This window comes from Pseudorasbora parva, chromosome 11, assembly GCF_024679245.1.
Source record: "Pseudorasbora parva isolate DD20220531a chromosome 11, ASM2467924v1, whole genome shotgun sequence".
In the NCBI taxonomy this organism is placed as follows: Eukaryota; Metazoa; Chordata; class Actinopteri; order Cypriniformes; family Gobionidae; genus Pseudorasbora; species Pseudorasbora parva.
The window spans coordinates 9254048-9269016 of NC_090182.1; the positions used below are offsets into that span (position 1 = coordinate 9254048).

General features: G+C 38.7%; 2 protein-coding genes across 2 annotated transcripts in view; one reads left to right on the forward strand and one right to left on the reverse strand.

Moving 5' to 3' along the window:
* Positions 1–14969, forward strand: part of cd74a (CD74 molecule, major histocompatibility complex, class II invariant chain a) — a 152907-nt gene that overhangs the window by 77462 nt on the left and 60476 nt on the right. The window lies entirely within an intron of this gene.
* The window catches only part of bicc2 (bicaudal C homolog 2), a 34713-nt gene that overhangs the window by 17140 nt on the left and 2604 nt on the right, over positions 1–14969 (reverse strand). Inside the window, exons 2-9 of the mRNA XM_067456463.1 lie at positions 14173–14468; positions 10932–10978; positions 10468–10537; positions 8059–8138; positions 7812–7973; positions 7667–7720; positions 1583–1777; positions 138–389 (exon numbers count right to left, since the gene is read on the reverse strand). Coding sequence (XP_067312564.1) covers positions 138–389; positions 1583–1777; positions 7667–7720; positions 7812–7973; positions 8059–8138; positions 10468–10537; positions 10932–10978; positions 14173–14395 — 1083 coding nt within the window. The 5' untranslated portion in view covers positions 14396–14468. The remainder of the gene's footprint in view (positions 1–137; positions 390–1582; positions 1778–7666; positions 7721–7811; positions 7974–8058; positions 8139–10467; positions 10538–10931; positions 10979–14172; positions 14469–14969) is intronic.

The window sequence follows — 14969 nt, forward strand, 5'->3', positions numbered from 1 at the left end:
TTTAGGTATACATTTGTATACTTGAAACATCTTTAACTGTACTTTAAGTAGATTTGAAGTACAGGTAAATTAATCTGTACACAGAACACTAATAGCACATTTCTTCTTTGTAAGGGCACACACACACAGGTTCATACCATCAGTTGCTGTCGAGCGAGACACACTCCCTCGGCTGTGCCTTGGATGAGGAGCGAGGGTGTGTGTTGCGGAGCGCTGAGGTCGGGCAGGATGATCTGCGTGTGTGTCTGATGCATCACGGTGAGGAAGTTGGCTCCGTTTTGACCCAACAGGAACAAGTGTTGCTGTGAGGTGACGTCCAGCTGTGTGCTCACCATCACTCCCGTCAGCCCCGAGCCCAAGAGCAGCTCCATGAGGACACAGGTCGCCTTCTGCACAGGTCAAAGGTCAAGGAATAATTACACAGCGCTTTGTAAGGCGTAAAAGTCTTGCATTATTTTTTAATCACAGTAAAACTGCCACAAATACATGATTCCTATCTTCCTCTGAGCCAGGTTATAACTATCATTTCAATTCTCAGCTGATTTTCACATCTTCTACATTATTTCATGCCTGATTTCAAGGTTAGAATTATGGCCAGTGACAGAAGTAAATGCAAACATGACCCAGATCTTTTCTACTACATCTGTGGGTGTTTTACTACATCCAAACAGAGACAGAAAAGAAAGACAAAATAAGCTGTGGAAAAAAAAGCTAGTTCATGTATAAATGTTTATGTGAAGTGTTTTGACATTATTTTGATTCAATTTAGGTGTTCCAATCATTTACACAGCCACGGGTGTATAAAATCAAGCACTAGGCATGCAGACGCTTCCAGAAACATCTGTGAAAGAATGGGTTGCTCTAAGGAGCTTCGTGAATTCAAGCGTGGTACCGTGATAGGGTGCCATCTGTGCAATAAGTCCATGAAATTTCCTCACAACTAAATATTCCACGGTCAACAGTTAGTGGTATTATAACAAAGTGGAAGCAATTAGGAACAAAAACAACTCAGCCAGTCAAGTCACAGAGCGGGGTCAGCACATGCTGAGGCTCACAGTGACCAGAAGTGGCCAACTTTCTACAGAGTCAATCGCTACAGACCTCTAAAGTTTGTGTGGCCTTCAGATTAGCTCAAGAACAGCGTCGAGAGCTTCATGGAATGGGTTTCCATGGCACATACATATATATATATATATATATATATATATATATGGAGCCCCTAAAGTGTCATGGTAATGGAGAAAATATGAGATGGAAAAATTATGCTTATGTGTTCCCTGAAAACCATTGTGTTAGTTTGCAAACCTTCTGTGTTCTTTGTGAGCGAACGCAAAATTTCTCAGATGAGCGCAAAAGCTTTTGAGGACACGTTGACATGATCTTTTCTCCCAACTTGTATTTTTTCTTCTTTCACCATGTCCCTTTAGTGGCTTCGAACATATAAATATATAATATGAAAAATCTTCATTCTTATTTCGTGAATAAAATGTATTCGATTGAATGTTTGGGCAATATCAAGGCTTTTTTGCAAATCTGCAAGATGCAGGGTTGTGTTATAGATGTGTGTGTGGTGTCATATCACCTTCACAGCAGCAGTGTTTCCCTGCACTCCTCTCACACTGCAGGTGCTGCAGTAGAGTTTGGGCTGCGTCCTGAAGCTCACACTCACTCCAAACGCCTGAGCCACGTGCTGGATCACCGGCGACCCTGTATCTGCCACCACACCCCCCACAAGTGTGACCGGGAGGTCAAAGGTCAGCACCAGGGGCTGTAAGTCCTGCAGGTCACAAACTTAAGCAAATCACAACAGATTCGCATGCACACACAACCGTAAGAACACATTTTTTAATCTAATTATAACACTGAATTTAAAGTTACATATTTGAATATAATGAATATTCATTAAAATGCCTTGTTAATTCCCATTAATCTAGATGGTGATTCTCACTAGATTTTCATTCCGGTAGTACATTATTTTTAAATGAGCATAAAAAGGAAAGGCAGAATAACAAATACCACAATGAACATATGAATATGCAATATAATATATATATTATTAATCAAATAATTGAAATAAAATAAAAAAACATTTATTTTATTTCAGCTAGACACCAACATTTCTTACTTTATTTTAATTTAAGTTATACTAAATATACTAAATAAGAATGTAGTATTAAAATAACTAAAAACTAAAAAATATTAAAAATAAGACTTAAAAATTAAATACAAAAAAATTTAACTAAAATTGACAAAAACTATAATAGTGTATACAAAGTTATGTATACACTATTATAGGAAGCAGACAAACTGGCTAAACCAACCGTCTGCTAGCTGTCTCACGTCACCAGAGTCAGCTAAATCCCAGCACATAGAGACGCTTTCACCTAGATATCATCACATAGAGACTGTGTCTGTTCCCCGAATTAGTAAATACAAAAAACCATCAAAACCATTCAACAGTAAAAATTTAATTAATGTCCAACAAATAAACAACAGATATATGGCAAAAAAGGCAGGTCCAAGGCACTCAGTTAAGTGAAGGATAAGGAAATAATTAAAAAGCCTTTATTTGGTATGGCTTAAGTCATTTTAAAATACAAGAGCCAACATGTTTCGACCCAAATTGGTCTTCATCAGGGCAGAGCAGCACTGCTCTGATGAAGACCAATTTGGGTCGAAACATGTTGGCTCTTGTATTTTAAAATGACTTAAGCCATACCAAATAAAGGCTTTTTAATTATTTCCTTATCCTTCACTTAACTGAGTGCCTTGGACCTGCCTTTTTTGCCATTCGTCTTTTCCCTTTCCCAAGAGCACCGATTACAGACTATTTAAAGCTACACTGTGTAACTTTTTTAGTTTATTCTTAGCTAAAATCACTTAGTTCTTTCAAAAATATATGTGCTCATTAATGTATATTTACTTCTTTCAAGTAATAATGCATTCTCTTAATATTATAATATACCATTGAAAATGCATAAGTGTTAGGGGTTCGGATGGCGGTCGCCATGTTGCTCCTCCATCTTGAAAGTACATTTGCCAAAGAGAGACATACCCGTAAATTCAAGCTTCGCTTTTCGCGTTTTTACACTCGATGGCACCGTGTCGAATGTGAAGAGGAGGATTGCTTGAGGCTGCTATATGATGATGGAGGATCACTCTTAAGCCCCTTTCTAAATGCACTTCGGACCCGCAATATTCCCGGAACATTGCCGGGTCGCCTTCTGTGTGAAAGCAACCACGTCCCGGCATTGATTACCGAATTCGACCCGGGTCGGGGACCTAGTAGCATTGCTGGATATGTATCAGAGTCGCCAAGGAAGCGGAAAAGAGAATTAAGACGGCAACGCAACGGGCAAATCAACAAGACAAAAGTAAATATTGGAGTGGCCTTTCCAAGATGGAAAGAGCTCATGAGGAGCAACGATTTTAAAAAGAACGCCGACGTTTCCTGCTTTCTTCTCGACAGGTAATATTAATTCAGCCTTTTATTGTTGCTTGGCTAATTATATCATGGTGTGCTGAGCATAACACTAGAACGACGTCTAGGATAGTTTTCCTCGCGTCAATGATGAAAAAGTATTGTTTACCTTATAACATAAATCAGTGTTCTATGACGGATAACATGAGATTAATATTTGAATTGCATTATAATTTGTTTGCCTTACGCTAGTGATGTCATATAATATAAAGAATAACGATAGCACTGATAAAAAAAGTTCCTTTACTAAGAATAGCTTGCATTCGTCTGGAACCTGATAGCTGATGTTAGCAATGAAATGGTAAAAAATAACGAAAACGTAAAACTATTATTCATTTTACATATATTAATTTGATCATAGATCATTTGGCAAATTAAATAACTGCAAATTATAATAGTTTTCAAAAGTAACCTCATCACTTGCAACAGTCACCGAAGAGGTCGAACTGGAAGCCATGACTAAATCGGCCACCGTAGGAGTTGAAACGAAATCGAAATTAAGAGGAACAGAAACTATTATTCACTGGATGGTCATATACCGTTTCACCACTAGATGGGGGAAAATATCACACAGTGTAGCTTTAACTCCACCAGAGCGCCGGGTTGAATCTGTTACAGTTAAACAACAGATATAATACGGATGAACAATTGATAAAGCTCGGGTTGCTGAATTTCCGATCCCTTTCGCCAAAAATGCTTGCTGTCAATGATATGATTATAGATCATAACCTAGAAGTGCTGTGTTTGACAGAAACCTGGCTAAAACCTGACGACTACATTACTTTAAATGAGTGCACCCCCCGAGATTATTGCTATAAACATGAGCCACGTCTGAAAGGTAAAGGGGAAGGTGTTGCTGTAATTTATAATAATATCTTCAGTATTACTCAGAAGTCTAGTTTCAAATATAATTCCTTTGAAGTTTTGACATCTCAGTTCATTACCTAATATCATGTATACTTAATTTAGCTAAGGCTGCAAAGCCATCCCCTCACTTCAAATATGGCAGGACTATAACCGCTGCGACTAAAGATTGCTTTGTACATAATCTTCCTCATCAGTTCCATCTCCTCAGCATTACAGATAGCCAAGAGGAACTTGATGTTGCAACAGAAACTATTGACTCTCTTTACTAGCACTTTAGACATGTTAGTCTCTCTGTTTATCCCGAGGTTTACTGCAGTCTGCCGGATCCAGGCCGTGTCCGGATCGGATGCTGGACCTGCGTCTGGACATGACCAGCTCATCCTGGAGTGTCTGCTGAGACTGTGTCAAATTGTGTCTCCTCTGAATTTGCTTCACCGGCACGTCATCCTCAATAAACCCGTCTCCGGTGCAATAACTCCGATCTTTCAAGTATTCATACTCTTGTGTAATCGACGCACCATCCTAAATGAACCCATCTCTTGCGTGATACCCAAAATTTTGAATATTCCGATCTAATATGATTTATGACCTGCAAGGTTGCTAGAGTAATAATTATACACTGTTTAATAATAGGCCAGAGGAGAACTGGCACCCCGACAGAGTCTGGTTTCTCCCAAGGTTTATTTTTCTCCATCACGCCCTGATGGAGTTTTGGTTCGTTGCCACTGTCGCCTTTGGTTTGGCTTGCTCAGTTGGGGACACTTAAATTATGATCTAAGTTATTCAATTGAATATACAAATAAAATTTATTATTTTGATCATATTTAATTCTATAAACTATCCAAATTAAACTAGCTAAATAATTTTTTTTTGCAATGTTGTCCTGTTTAACACTGTGAAGCTGCTTTGAAACAATCATCATTGTAAAAGCGCTATATAAATAAAGTTGATTGATTGATAGTGTCAGTGATACAAAAACACTTTTAATAAAAAATATATAACATAAAAAAAAAAAAAAAAAATATATATATATATATATATATATATATATATATATATATATATATATATATATATATATATATATATATATATATATATATATATATATATATATATATATATATATATATATATATATATATATATAGTTTTTATTTATTTTAATTTTTTTTATTTTTTTTAAAGGGGGGTGAAACACTCAGTTTCAGTCAATCTCATGTCAATCTTGAGTACCTATAGAGCAGTATTGCATCCTTCATATCTCCGAAAAGTCTTTAGTTTTATAATATTTATAAAAGAAATATAGGCTGTTCCGAGTCTTTCCGGAAAAAAACGAGCGCCTGGAGGCGTATCGAGTGGGCGGAGCTAAAGAATGACGAATGCACACAAAGCGGTGACGTCCTCAAGCGTGGAGAAACCCTTGGTATCGATCTCAGCTAATAGATATGATCCAGAATCATTCGGAGGCTGAAATAAATTGAACAGGAGAAACAGCAACAGCAGGACGTCCGTCTCTGTGGTATGTACTGTATTTAGTGGCCTGTGTGTGTTTACTCGCAGTTTATGAGGACATGATTCGGTTTATGGACTATTGTATGCGACTAAACCTTAGCAGTAGCAAGCAAAACGGTTTTGCACGTCACACTAGTGTAACGTTATACATAGAACAACAATGGAGTAAGTTAATCGTTAGCGCATTTGAATGACGAAGCACGCGATCGTGTCGTTTACTGATGTTTACTCACGCGACGATAGTCAACAGCAGAGACATTTGAAACAGTTTTACTCACCGGCTGCTTCCAAAGCAGGACCGAACCTTTATCGCTGGGACCGCTCCGTCAAAAACACACTTCTTTGGTATGATTTGGTGAAGTCCTGTGACAGCAGTGAACGGTGGAGATCCACTTTGTGATGTGACTGAAGCGATGTTGTGAAGCTTCCCGTCATTTCTGCGTTCAAATCGGTTCAAATGCAGCGCTGCCTTCCCAGAATGCTGTGCTGAAGCGTTGAAGTCGCTCGACGTCACCCATAGGAATAAAGTGGAGCGCGGCGCCTGGATCGACTGGATCTGCACCTGAGAGAGTGTTTATGGACGTGCATTTCCTCTCTCGCTCTAGTCACGCGCGCGCGCACCCTACCGGGAGAAGAGCCCGTACGGCCCATACAAGGACCTTCCGCTCTATTAACGTCAAGTCGACCCATACTCGAAAAAAACTCTCCGAAACTTGTGAGAAACCGGAAGGAGTATTTTTGACACAGAAATACTCCATCAAACGTCCAACATTAGTTTCTGAAACTTTGTCTATGTTTAGAATGGGAACCAAAGTCTTTAACAGTGTAAAAAGCTCAGTATGCATGAAACAGCATTTCACCCCCCCCCCCCCCCCCCAAAAAAAAATATAAAGATGTGTTATATTATCATAAAGACACCGTTACAATGGAAGTAACAGTGAATGGTTTTAAAATAGGCTTTTCTTTAAACAATTTTTCTATTATGGTCTGAAATATGAAGCATAAAAACACATATGAATATTGAATTAAAAAAAATCACATTTGAATATAATTAATATTAAAGGGTTAGTTCACCCAAAATGAAATTGATGTCATTATTGACTCACCCCAATGTCGTTCCACATCTGTAAGACCTCCGTTCATCTTCAGACACAGTTTAAGACATTTTAGATTTAGTCCGAGAGCTTTCTGTCCTTTGAATGTAAGTGTATGCCCACTTGCTGTCCACGTCTCTTTTGAAGAGTCGACAAAACATTTTTGTCCAAAAATAGCAAAAAATACGACTTTATTCAGCATTGTCTTCTCTTCCGCGTTTGTTTTCAATCCTCAAATAAAGATTCAAACGGTCATGAATCAGCAGATTGAGTCGTGATTCGTATCGCCAATGCCATGTGATTTCAGCAGTTTGGCAGTTTGACACGCGATCCGAATCTTGAATCATGAGCGTTTTATTCTTTATTTGAGGAACACGGAAGAGAAGACCATGCTGAATAGTCATATTTTTTGTTATTTTTGGACCAAAATGTATTGTTGCCGCTTCAAAAGACTCTAACTAACCAACTGATGTCACATATGGAGTACTTTGATGATGTTTTCATTACCTTCTGGATGTGGACAGCAAGTGGGCATACACTTACATTCAAAGGACAGAAAGCTCTCGGACTAAATCTAAAATATCTTAAACTGTGTCTGAAGATGAACGGAGGTCTTATGGGTGTGGAACGACATTGGGGTGAGTCATTAATGAAAGAAATTTTATTTTTGGGTGAACTAACCCTTTAATTAGAATGGCGCCTCACTGACCCGGATCCGTCTCCGTGCAGACTCCACCCCCTGAACCGGCCCCGCAATGGACACCTGCAGGTATGTGAAAAATGTAGCATTTAGTATTTCGATCAGTATATGCCACAAGGATGAGAAGAAACTCTGTGGTTTCATATCCGAGTACCTGGTTGCTCTTTTCTCCTGTGCCGTTGTTTCGGTTGGAATCAGGGAAGTGAATGTGACAGGAAGTGTCCTCCATGACCTTCTTGATGTTCCCGCCCCCTTTACCGATCACATGAGAGTGCTCCGTGTGTGTGACGTCCATCTTCAGAGTGACTTTATTCACCTGTGCACAGGTGGGTTGGGGTGAGATCTCCACAAGACAGATCAACACTCCTTAATAAGAGAAACGAAAGCAGGTCAACTCTCACCTTAGTCTCCAGAAGCTCCAGAATCATCCGTTTGGCCTCCAGAACGTTTGCTCTTTTTCCCTCCACTTTAACATGAGGATCTAGACAGAAATTCACAAATCATCACAATGCATTTTCCTTCTATAATGCCGCATGCTTCTGAGCCAAACAAATTATTCAGTGGGAAAAAAAATGTGGATGGAGATGCATTGTGTTTTGATTAGATCAGAAGTTTCATGTGTAAAATTATTCATGCCTTAAAATAGTGAATGTAATTCTACACCCTTGCTTCATTTAGTATACGCGGATCCGAGAATATGCAAATTAGCCCCGCCTCCACTCACTCACACCAACTCATAGACCCGCTCAGACAACTTTTACTCAAGTTACTGTAGTAAACGCTGCACAAAGGTATTGCTCTCTACAACGTTGGACACAACACTACTACACAGTAAAACATTATTTAAAAAAATAAAAGTTACCTGGTTGCCTTAAAATTTTGAGGTCATTGAAATAAAAAATTTGAGTTAATACAATGAACATTTTTGAGAATCGACAACCTTTAAAAACAAATGTATTAACAGATTTAGTAAGCATATTGGATAATTGTGTTTTATTTGTGATGACGCAGTGAAACATGCCAAATTGTGCTGTTTTTATGATTTATCACTTTTATGTGGTTCAGATACAATAATATTTTGAGTTTCTAATTATTAAACCAATTTCCTTCATTGTATCAACTCAAATTTTTTATTTCAATAAACTCAAAATGTTAAGGCAACCAGGTTAGTTACTTTTTTTAAGTTAATCCAACAATTTTTTAGTGTATGATTAGCCTTTTTCTTGACTACATTATCAAACAGCTTATAATGTTTTGCTAATGTTAAACAAACCATGTTCCTGTTTGCCATCTCAGAGTCGACTGCTGCCTTCTGACAATCATCCTTAGAAACGCTTTGAACATCTTAGACTGTCAGTGGAGAAAAGCATAGGCTAGTCCATCGTAACTTCGTAATATACATCATATGCATAATTCACCTGCTATATTGCGAAATGTACACAATTTTTCATATCATCAAAAACGTCTCGGTTAACCCTCGTTCCCTGAAAGAGGGAATGGAGACGTCCGATGTACGTCAAACGTGACTGAAAGGGGAAAATAAATGTATCTTGAAACTCCCCTGCTTCACAGCATAGCTAATGATACACTAAAGCTTGCACGCATGTTGATGTAATTGGTTACAAGGTAGTTTGTGACGTGTCTGGTTCACTGGAGTTTTTAAGAGAAAATACTGAACAAAGCTGTTGATTTACGACTTTGCACATGGTTTGTCTGAAAGCATTTTAAAAACACCACAAAGACAGATAAAGAACATAAAAAACTTGATGTTCACCGCAGTGAGAATGTAAATAAATGTTGTCTTGAAAGGATAGTTCACCCCCAAAAAAATGAATTCTGTCATCACTCACTACGTTTCTATCCAAAGTTGTGAATTTAACTTATGCGCAAACTTGGAATATTGCATAAAACATTTGCAAATAAAGCAGCGTTTCCATCCCATGCATTCAAGAGAACAAAATCGTGACTTCCTGGGAAATTGCAGGAAGTAATACAAATTAAAGTTGCTGAAATCAGGGAAGCCACTTTGGCTATTTTTTCCCAATATATTTCTCATGTTCTCTTGCGTCCGGATGCTGGTTAGTCCAGTTATACAGTCACATGCACTGCTGAGGCAAAGTCACATGAGTTTTTTTGTTGTGCAAAGAGGTACATTTATTCGATAAATGTGTTTTCATTGTGCATTTGTTCTTAATGGATAAAAAACTATATATATATATATATGGCTTATTTAAGGGCATACGTTATGTTATGTGTATTCCAGCCAGCGTTTTTATACAATATCCCAAAACGAGCATAACAATAGGTGGATGGACACATTTACTCCCCCAGATACCTCTATATTAAATCTAATTTGCATATTTCAACATAATGCAGCATGAAGAGGCATTGCACCAGGTCAGATGTCAGTGATGGCAAATGAAATTGCATGTAACCAAACACTTGGCAATGGCAAATAGTCATACTGACTAGTTTTATGACACTAAAACAAAAATGGCCGTAGGATTTTCTTTGAAACTTTCACTCAGAAACTTCTAGAAAAGCTCACAAATAATTACAAAGAAATCGCAAATAACACACTGAGTTAAACACGAAATTTTCAAGTGCAAAAAATGAAATTGAAAAATATTTTCTTGTATTTTCATTGTTCTTTTTACAACTTTAAGTGCACTTGTATGATACTTTTATGGTGCATTTTTAACTTTTTGGTCATAAAACAGCAGCTCAGACATTAAGCTAAAAGTCTCTTTTTGTGTTTTTCAGACACCATGAGGGTCAGTACATGACCACAGAAGTGTGACATCACTCACCTTTCTTTGATTTTGCACCGATCTTCAGCTTGGACGGCCATTTCACCTGTGTGTGTGTTTCTCTCATCACCTGAAACAATGAGTGTGTAAGGAAGAGAAACTCAGTGTTCAAAAGACATTTAATTTGCATCTTCAGATCCTCCATTCAACAGAGACAATGACTCATTAGCATCACAAAGCTCCTTGTTTCGCCTTCAAAACACCTCAATCTGTTCTGTTTGTTTGAAAAAAAATCACTTGAGTGACTTTTTTCTTCCAGGAAACTGCACTGCACCAGCATGTGATCTTCATACTAAAACGAGCGAGTCTGAACCATGCCTTCAGATGGCAGCTGGTTTGACAGGATTTCTAGATGTAGGTAACAGTCACACCAGCGAGCCCAATTTATTGTGAGGTTCTTCACATAAATGCTTAAATCTGAAAATGAGACAAGTTAATATTAGATGTATTACTTGAATTCTTACCTTCTCGAAGAACTCCTCGCCTGACAATCCAGAACCTTCTGCAGGAGCTAAAGACAGGGTGATATGTCATATTAATCAGATATTTCAATTATATATCATACAGAATTTAAATATTACATTTATATTGCACACTTTTCACACAATTTCTATAGTGACTTTTTGCTAGATATTTTGACTATTTCTAGTGTGTGTGTGTGTGTGTGTGTGTGTGTGTGTGTGTGTGTGTGTGTGTGTGTGTGTGTGTGTGTGTGTGTGTGTGTGTCTTTGGATGGTTAAAACTGTGACCAGCAGTATGTGATTGTTCTCTAAAGTTCTTGTTATATTTATACTTTATGGTTTACCAATAAATTAGAAGTTACTAAAATAAATACAAACATTCATGCAGTGTGTGTTTTTGGATTGTTCAAAGTTTGTGTTTATGTGATAGTTCTCTAAATTTGGATGGATGGATGGATGGATGGATGGATGGATGGATGGATGGATGGATGGATGGATGGATAGAGAGACCGACAGAACGATGGATGGATGGAACTGTGTGTGTGTGTGTGTGTGTGTGTGTGTGTGTGTGTGTGTGTGTGTGTGTGTGTGTGTGTGTGTGTGTGTGTGTGTGTGTGTGTGTGTGTGTGTGTGTGTGTGTTCTGAATTGTTTTTTGGATTGTTAAAACTGTGTCCAGGTGACAGTTCTCTAAAGAAACTACACAACTCAAAAAACATCTTAAGATTTAAAAAGAGTTCAAACATATAAAGTCTATCTGTCTCTCTCTGTCTCCGTCTCTCTCGCTCCGTCTCTCTCTCTCTGTGTGTGTGTAGGGGTGGTAAAGTTAAACACATTTGCCCCAGAGTGACATTTACAGGGTTAGGCAGAACATCCTCCTTTCATTCGCCACTCCCTATCACCACGGGTTACACAGCTCTGCAACCAAGAATGACTGAACAACTGTGTGTGTGTGTGTGTGTGTGTGTGTGTGTGTGTGTGTGTGTGTGTGTGTGTGTGTGTGTGTGTGTGTGTGTGTGTGTAAAAGAAAAACACCACAAAGTCGCTGAGAAACGGCGTCAAACAGCAAAGTTATGTTAGAGCAAACGATGCTGACGCAAAACTAATTCACCTCCCTGTGAAAGAAGCAAACACACCAAACCAAAGACACAATGAGCATCTATACTGCACAAACACAGAGGAACAAGAAAACAGATTAAAGCAAGAATCAGTATTAAAGTACTGTGTGTAAGTGCAGGGTTTATGCTCCAGTAATGAATGGTTCCTCAAATCGTGTGTGTTGTTGGGAAGATGGTGCTGCTGCTTAACAGACTGATCGGACGCACCATTTCCACCTGCTGTACCAGAAAACAGCTGCATGGGGAAGAAAAAAACAACACATGCACGATAGAGGAGGAACCCGAGCCGTATCTACAGACTAGATCACAGAAAGAGACGAGAGTGCAGGACTCTTGAACACCAGACAGAAAGAAACTACATAGCAACCTAGAATGCCCTAGCAACTATCCAGAAGTGCTCAGCTAAAGTCCTTAGAATTTGGAGTTACAACTTGTAAACTCGAAATTTTCAGAAAGCTCCGACTTGTACCATGTGACCACTGCAGATTCATTTTGCCATTGATTAGAACATCACGAGTTGTCATCTGGTAATTATGGTAATTAAGACATGGCGTGAACTTATTGTATCGTCATTGTGATACTAGTTCTAGTAGTTAGTAGTTTTTAGTAACATTTTTAATCAGTTTTTATTTTTCCATTTTCAATTTTTTAGTAATTGTGTTTTTTATATATCTGTACATTTGTTATTATTATTTTTTATTTCACTTGTAGTTGTTATTACATAAAGTTAAGCTAAAAAACATTTATATTTATTTTACTTTAAGTAATGAAAATATGTTTTATGGTTTTAGTTTTACTTAACTATAATAACTCTGCTAGCAACCACTTCGTCTGCGTAGCCAGGCCTTCAGTCTAACTGCAGAAGGTCTGGACTCCATCGCAGCTTTCATTGGTCAAGGACCGCCCAAGAGGACATTTGATTGACAGTTAACACAACCAATCACAGTCCGTTTCATTGAGCGTCATGTTTAGGGGGCGTGAAAATGTAAAGTCGATGTCCCTGCCATAACAGACCGGCGTGCGTCTATAAATGACTCATTCGAGAACATTGTGCAAAAGTACTGGAACAATGCAAACTTCACAAACGTTTGAAAATCCAGCGTCTAGTTGATCATGGTCAGCGCTCTTTTGTAAACACAACGACATGAGGGAGTTTGACGTCAGGGCATTTGTTTCCAGGCGGACCGTTAAAGAACACGACACACACGTCTTGAGGACACCTGTAGAATTCAACCAATCAGATGACAACTTTGAAACTCCTAAAGCGTTTCCAGAAAAGTGTGCCATATGCATCAGACGTTCAGCCAACGGTCCGTAGACGTAACGTCTGAGGCTAGCAACATGCCAAAAACAACCTGCAGAACATCTTAACATAGCAACACCCTGGCAACCACCTACAAAACCCTAGTGTCATGGCAGTGAGTTTTTCAAAGACTCTCAAGAAAACATAAAAACATCTATTTATAATTAAAGAATTTATAAGGAATTTTAGGTGAAACATCTAACATCTTAAGGCCAAAGTATACTTGACGTTTTACACGTACGCGAGTGTCAGCATTTCTTTTTTTGCAGTATTTACACGGGTTATAACTCGAGAGGTTGCTCAGAACTGCGTATGCGTCAAACGCCTGTGTACTTCTACAAGTCGAAAGTAGTATACTTTGCAAGACTGTGTTCGACTGTCTCTCATTGAAAAAACTAAGTACTTAAGGAAGATCTTAAAATGACTCATTAGCCCTGATTTTAGGAGACGCCTCTACACCGGATCCAAAGCTTTCCCCGCTCTCTTCTCTGACAAGCTCCATCTGTCTCTCGCTCTCCATCTCTGAGGGATTTGAATGTCACCTGGAGCTCGTGTTGATGAATAGCAGGCTGTTAACTCGACTCAACTCCAGAATCGTCCTGGACCGCTCATGATAACAGACCATTAAACCTGTTCATCACAGCAGAACCACCACACACCACATCCATCTGAAGCTCATGGATAATCACATCTCACACACACACACACAAGCACATTTGCTGGAAATCATAACAGGTTGGTTTCTAAATGGGTTTGCATAGACAAAACAATCAGATTAATGAAGCTTCTACAGAAAACTATGACAGTCATCGATCAAACACACACCGTACAGCATGAGCTCCAGCTTCTTCCGGTCGATCCGGAATCTCTCCTCCACACACTCCGGATCCGAAGGTTCCCGGTTTTGAAGCTCAGACCCTTCATCTTCCTCGTCCTCATCATCCTCCTCCTTCTTGTTCTGGTTTTGGTCCTGGTCCAGTTGTGGTCCGTCGCAGGACTCTGGTTCAGGAGACTCAGGCACGGTGCTGCACGTCTCTGAGGCCGCCATAGCAAAAGTGTGTGTGTGTCCATCAGGGTGACCAAGGAAACAAGAAAAAAAGGGGCCCAGAGAAACCCCCACCCTACACACACACACACACACACACACACACACACACACACACCTCAAAACAGAGCAATAGACTACATCACACGTCTCTAACAAAGCACATGTGACAATCACACTGCTCAGCAAACTTCAGTGAGACATGAGAAGTAGATTATTGTTTCTCATATGCTTTTAAATAAAAGGTTTACGATTAGAATCTGTGGTTTCATGAAGAAACTTTATAGTGGTAAAAGCTTTTTTGGATCATTCAAGCAAAGAATGGTTATTTTCAGAAAGGTTCTTTGGGGAAACATAAATGCTTCTTCTACTAATGCATTGTTGCAGAAAAACACTTTATTTTTAAGTGTATGAAACAAAAGCATACTCATTTTTTCCTCAGGAGAAAAATCTAAGTAGGCAATTTTAACAAAAGCCACAATTTACCAACACTGGACTGAACTGATCTGAATAGTGACACTATTGTCTTCCGTGGAGCTGCTTTACGGCTTTCAGAAATGATTAATTTTACAACATT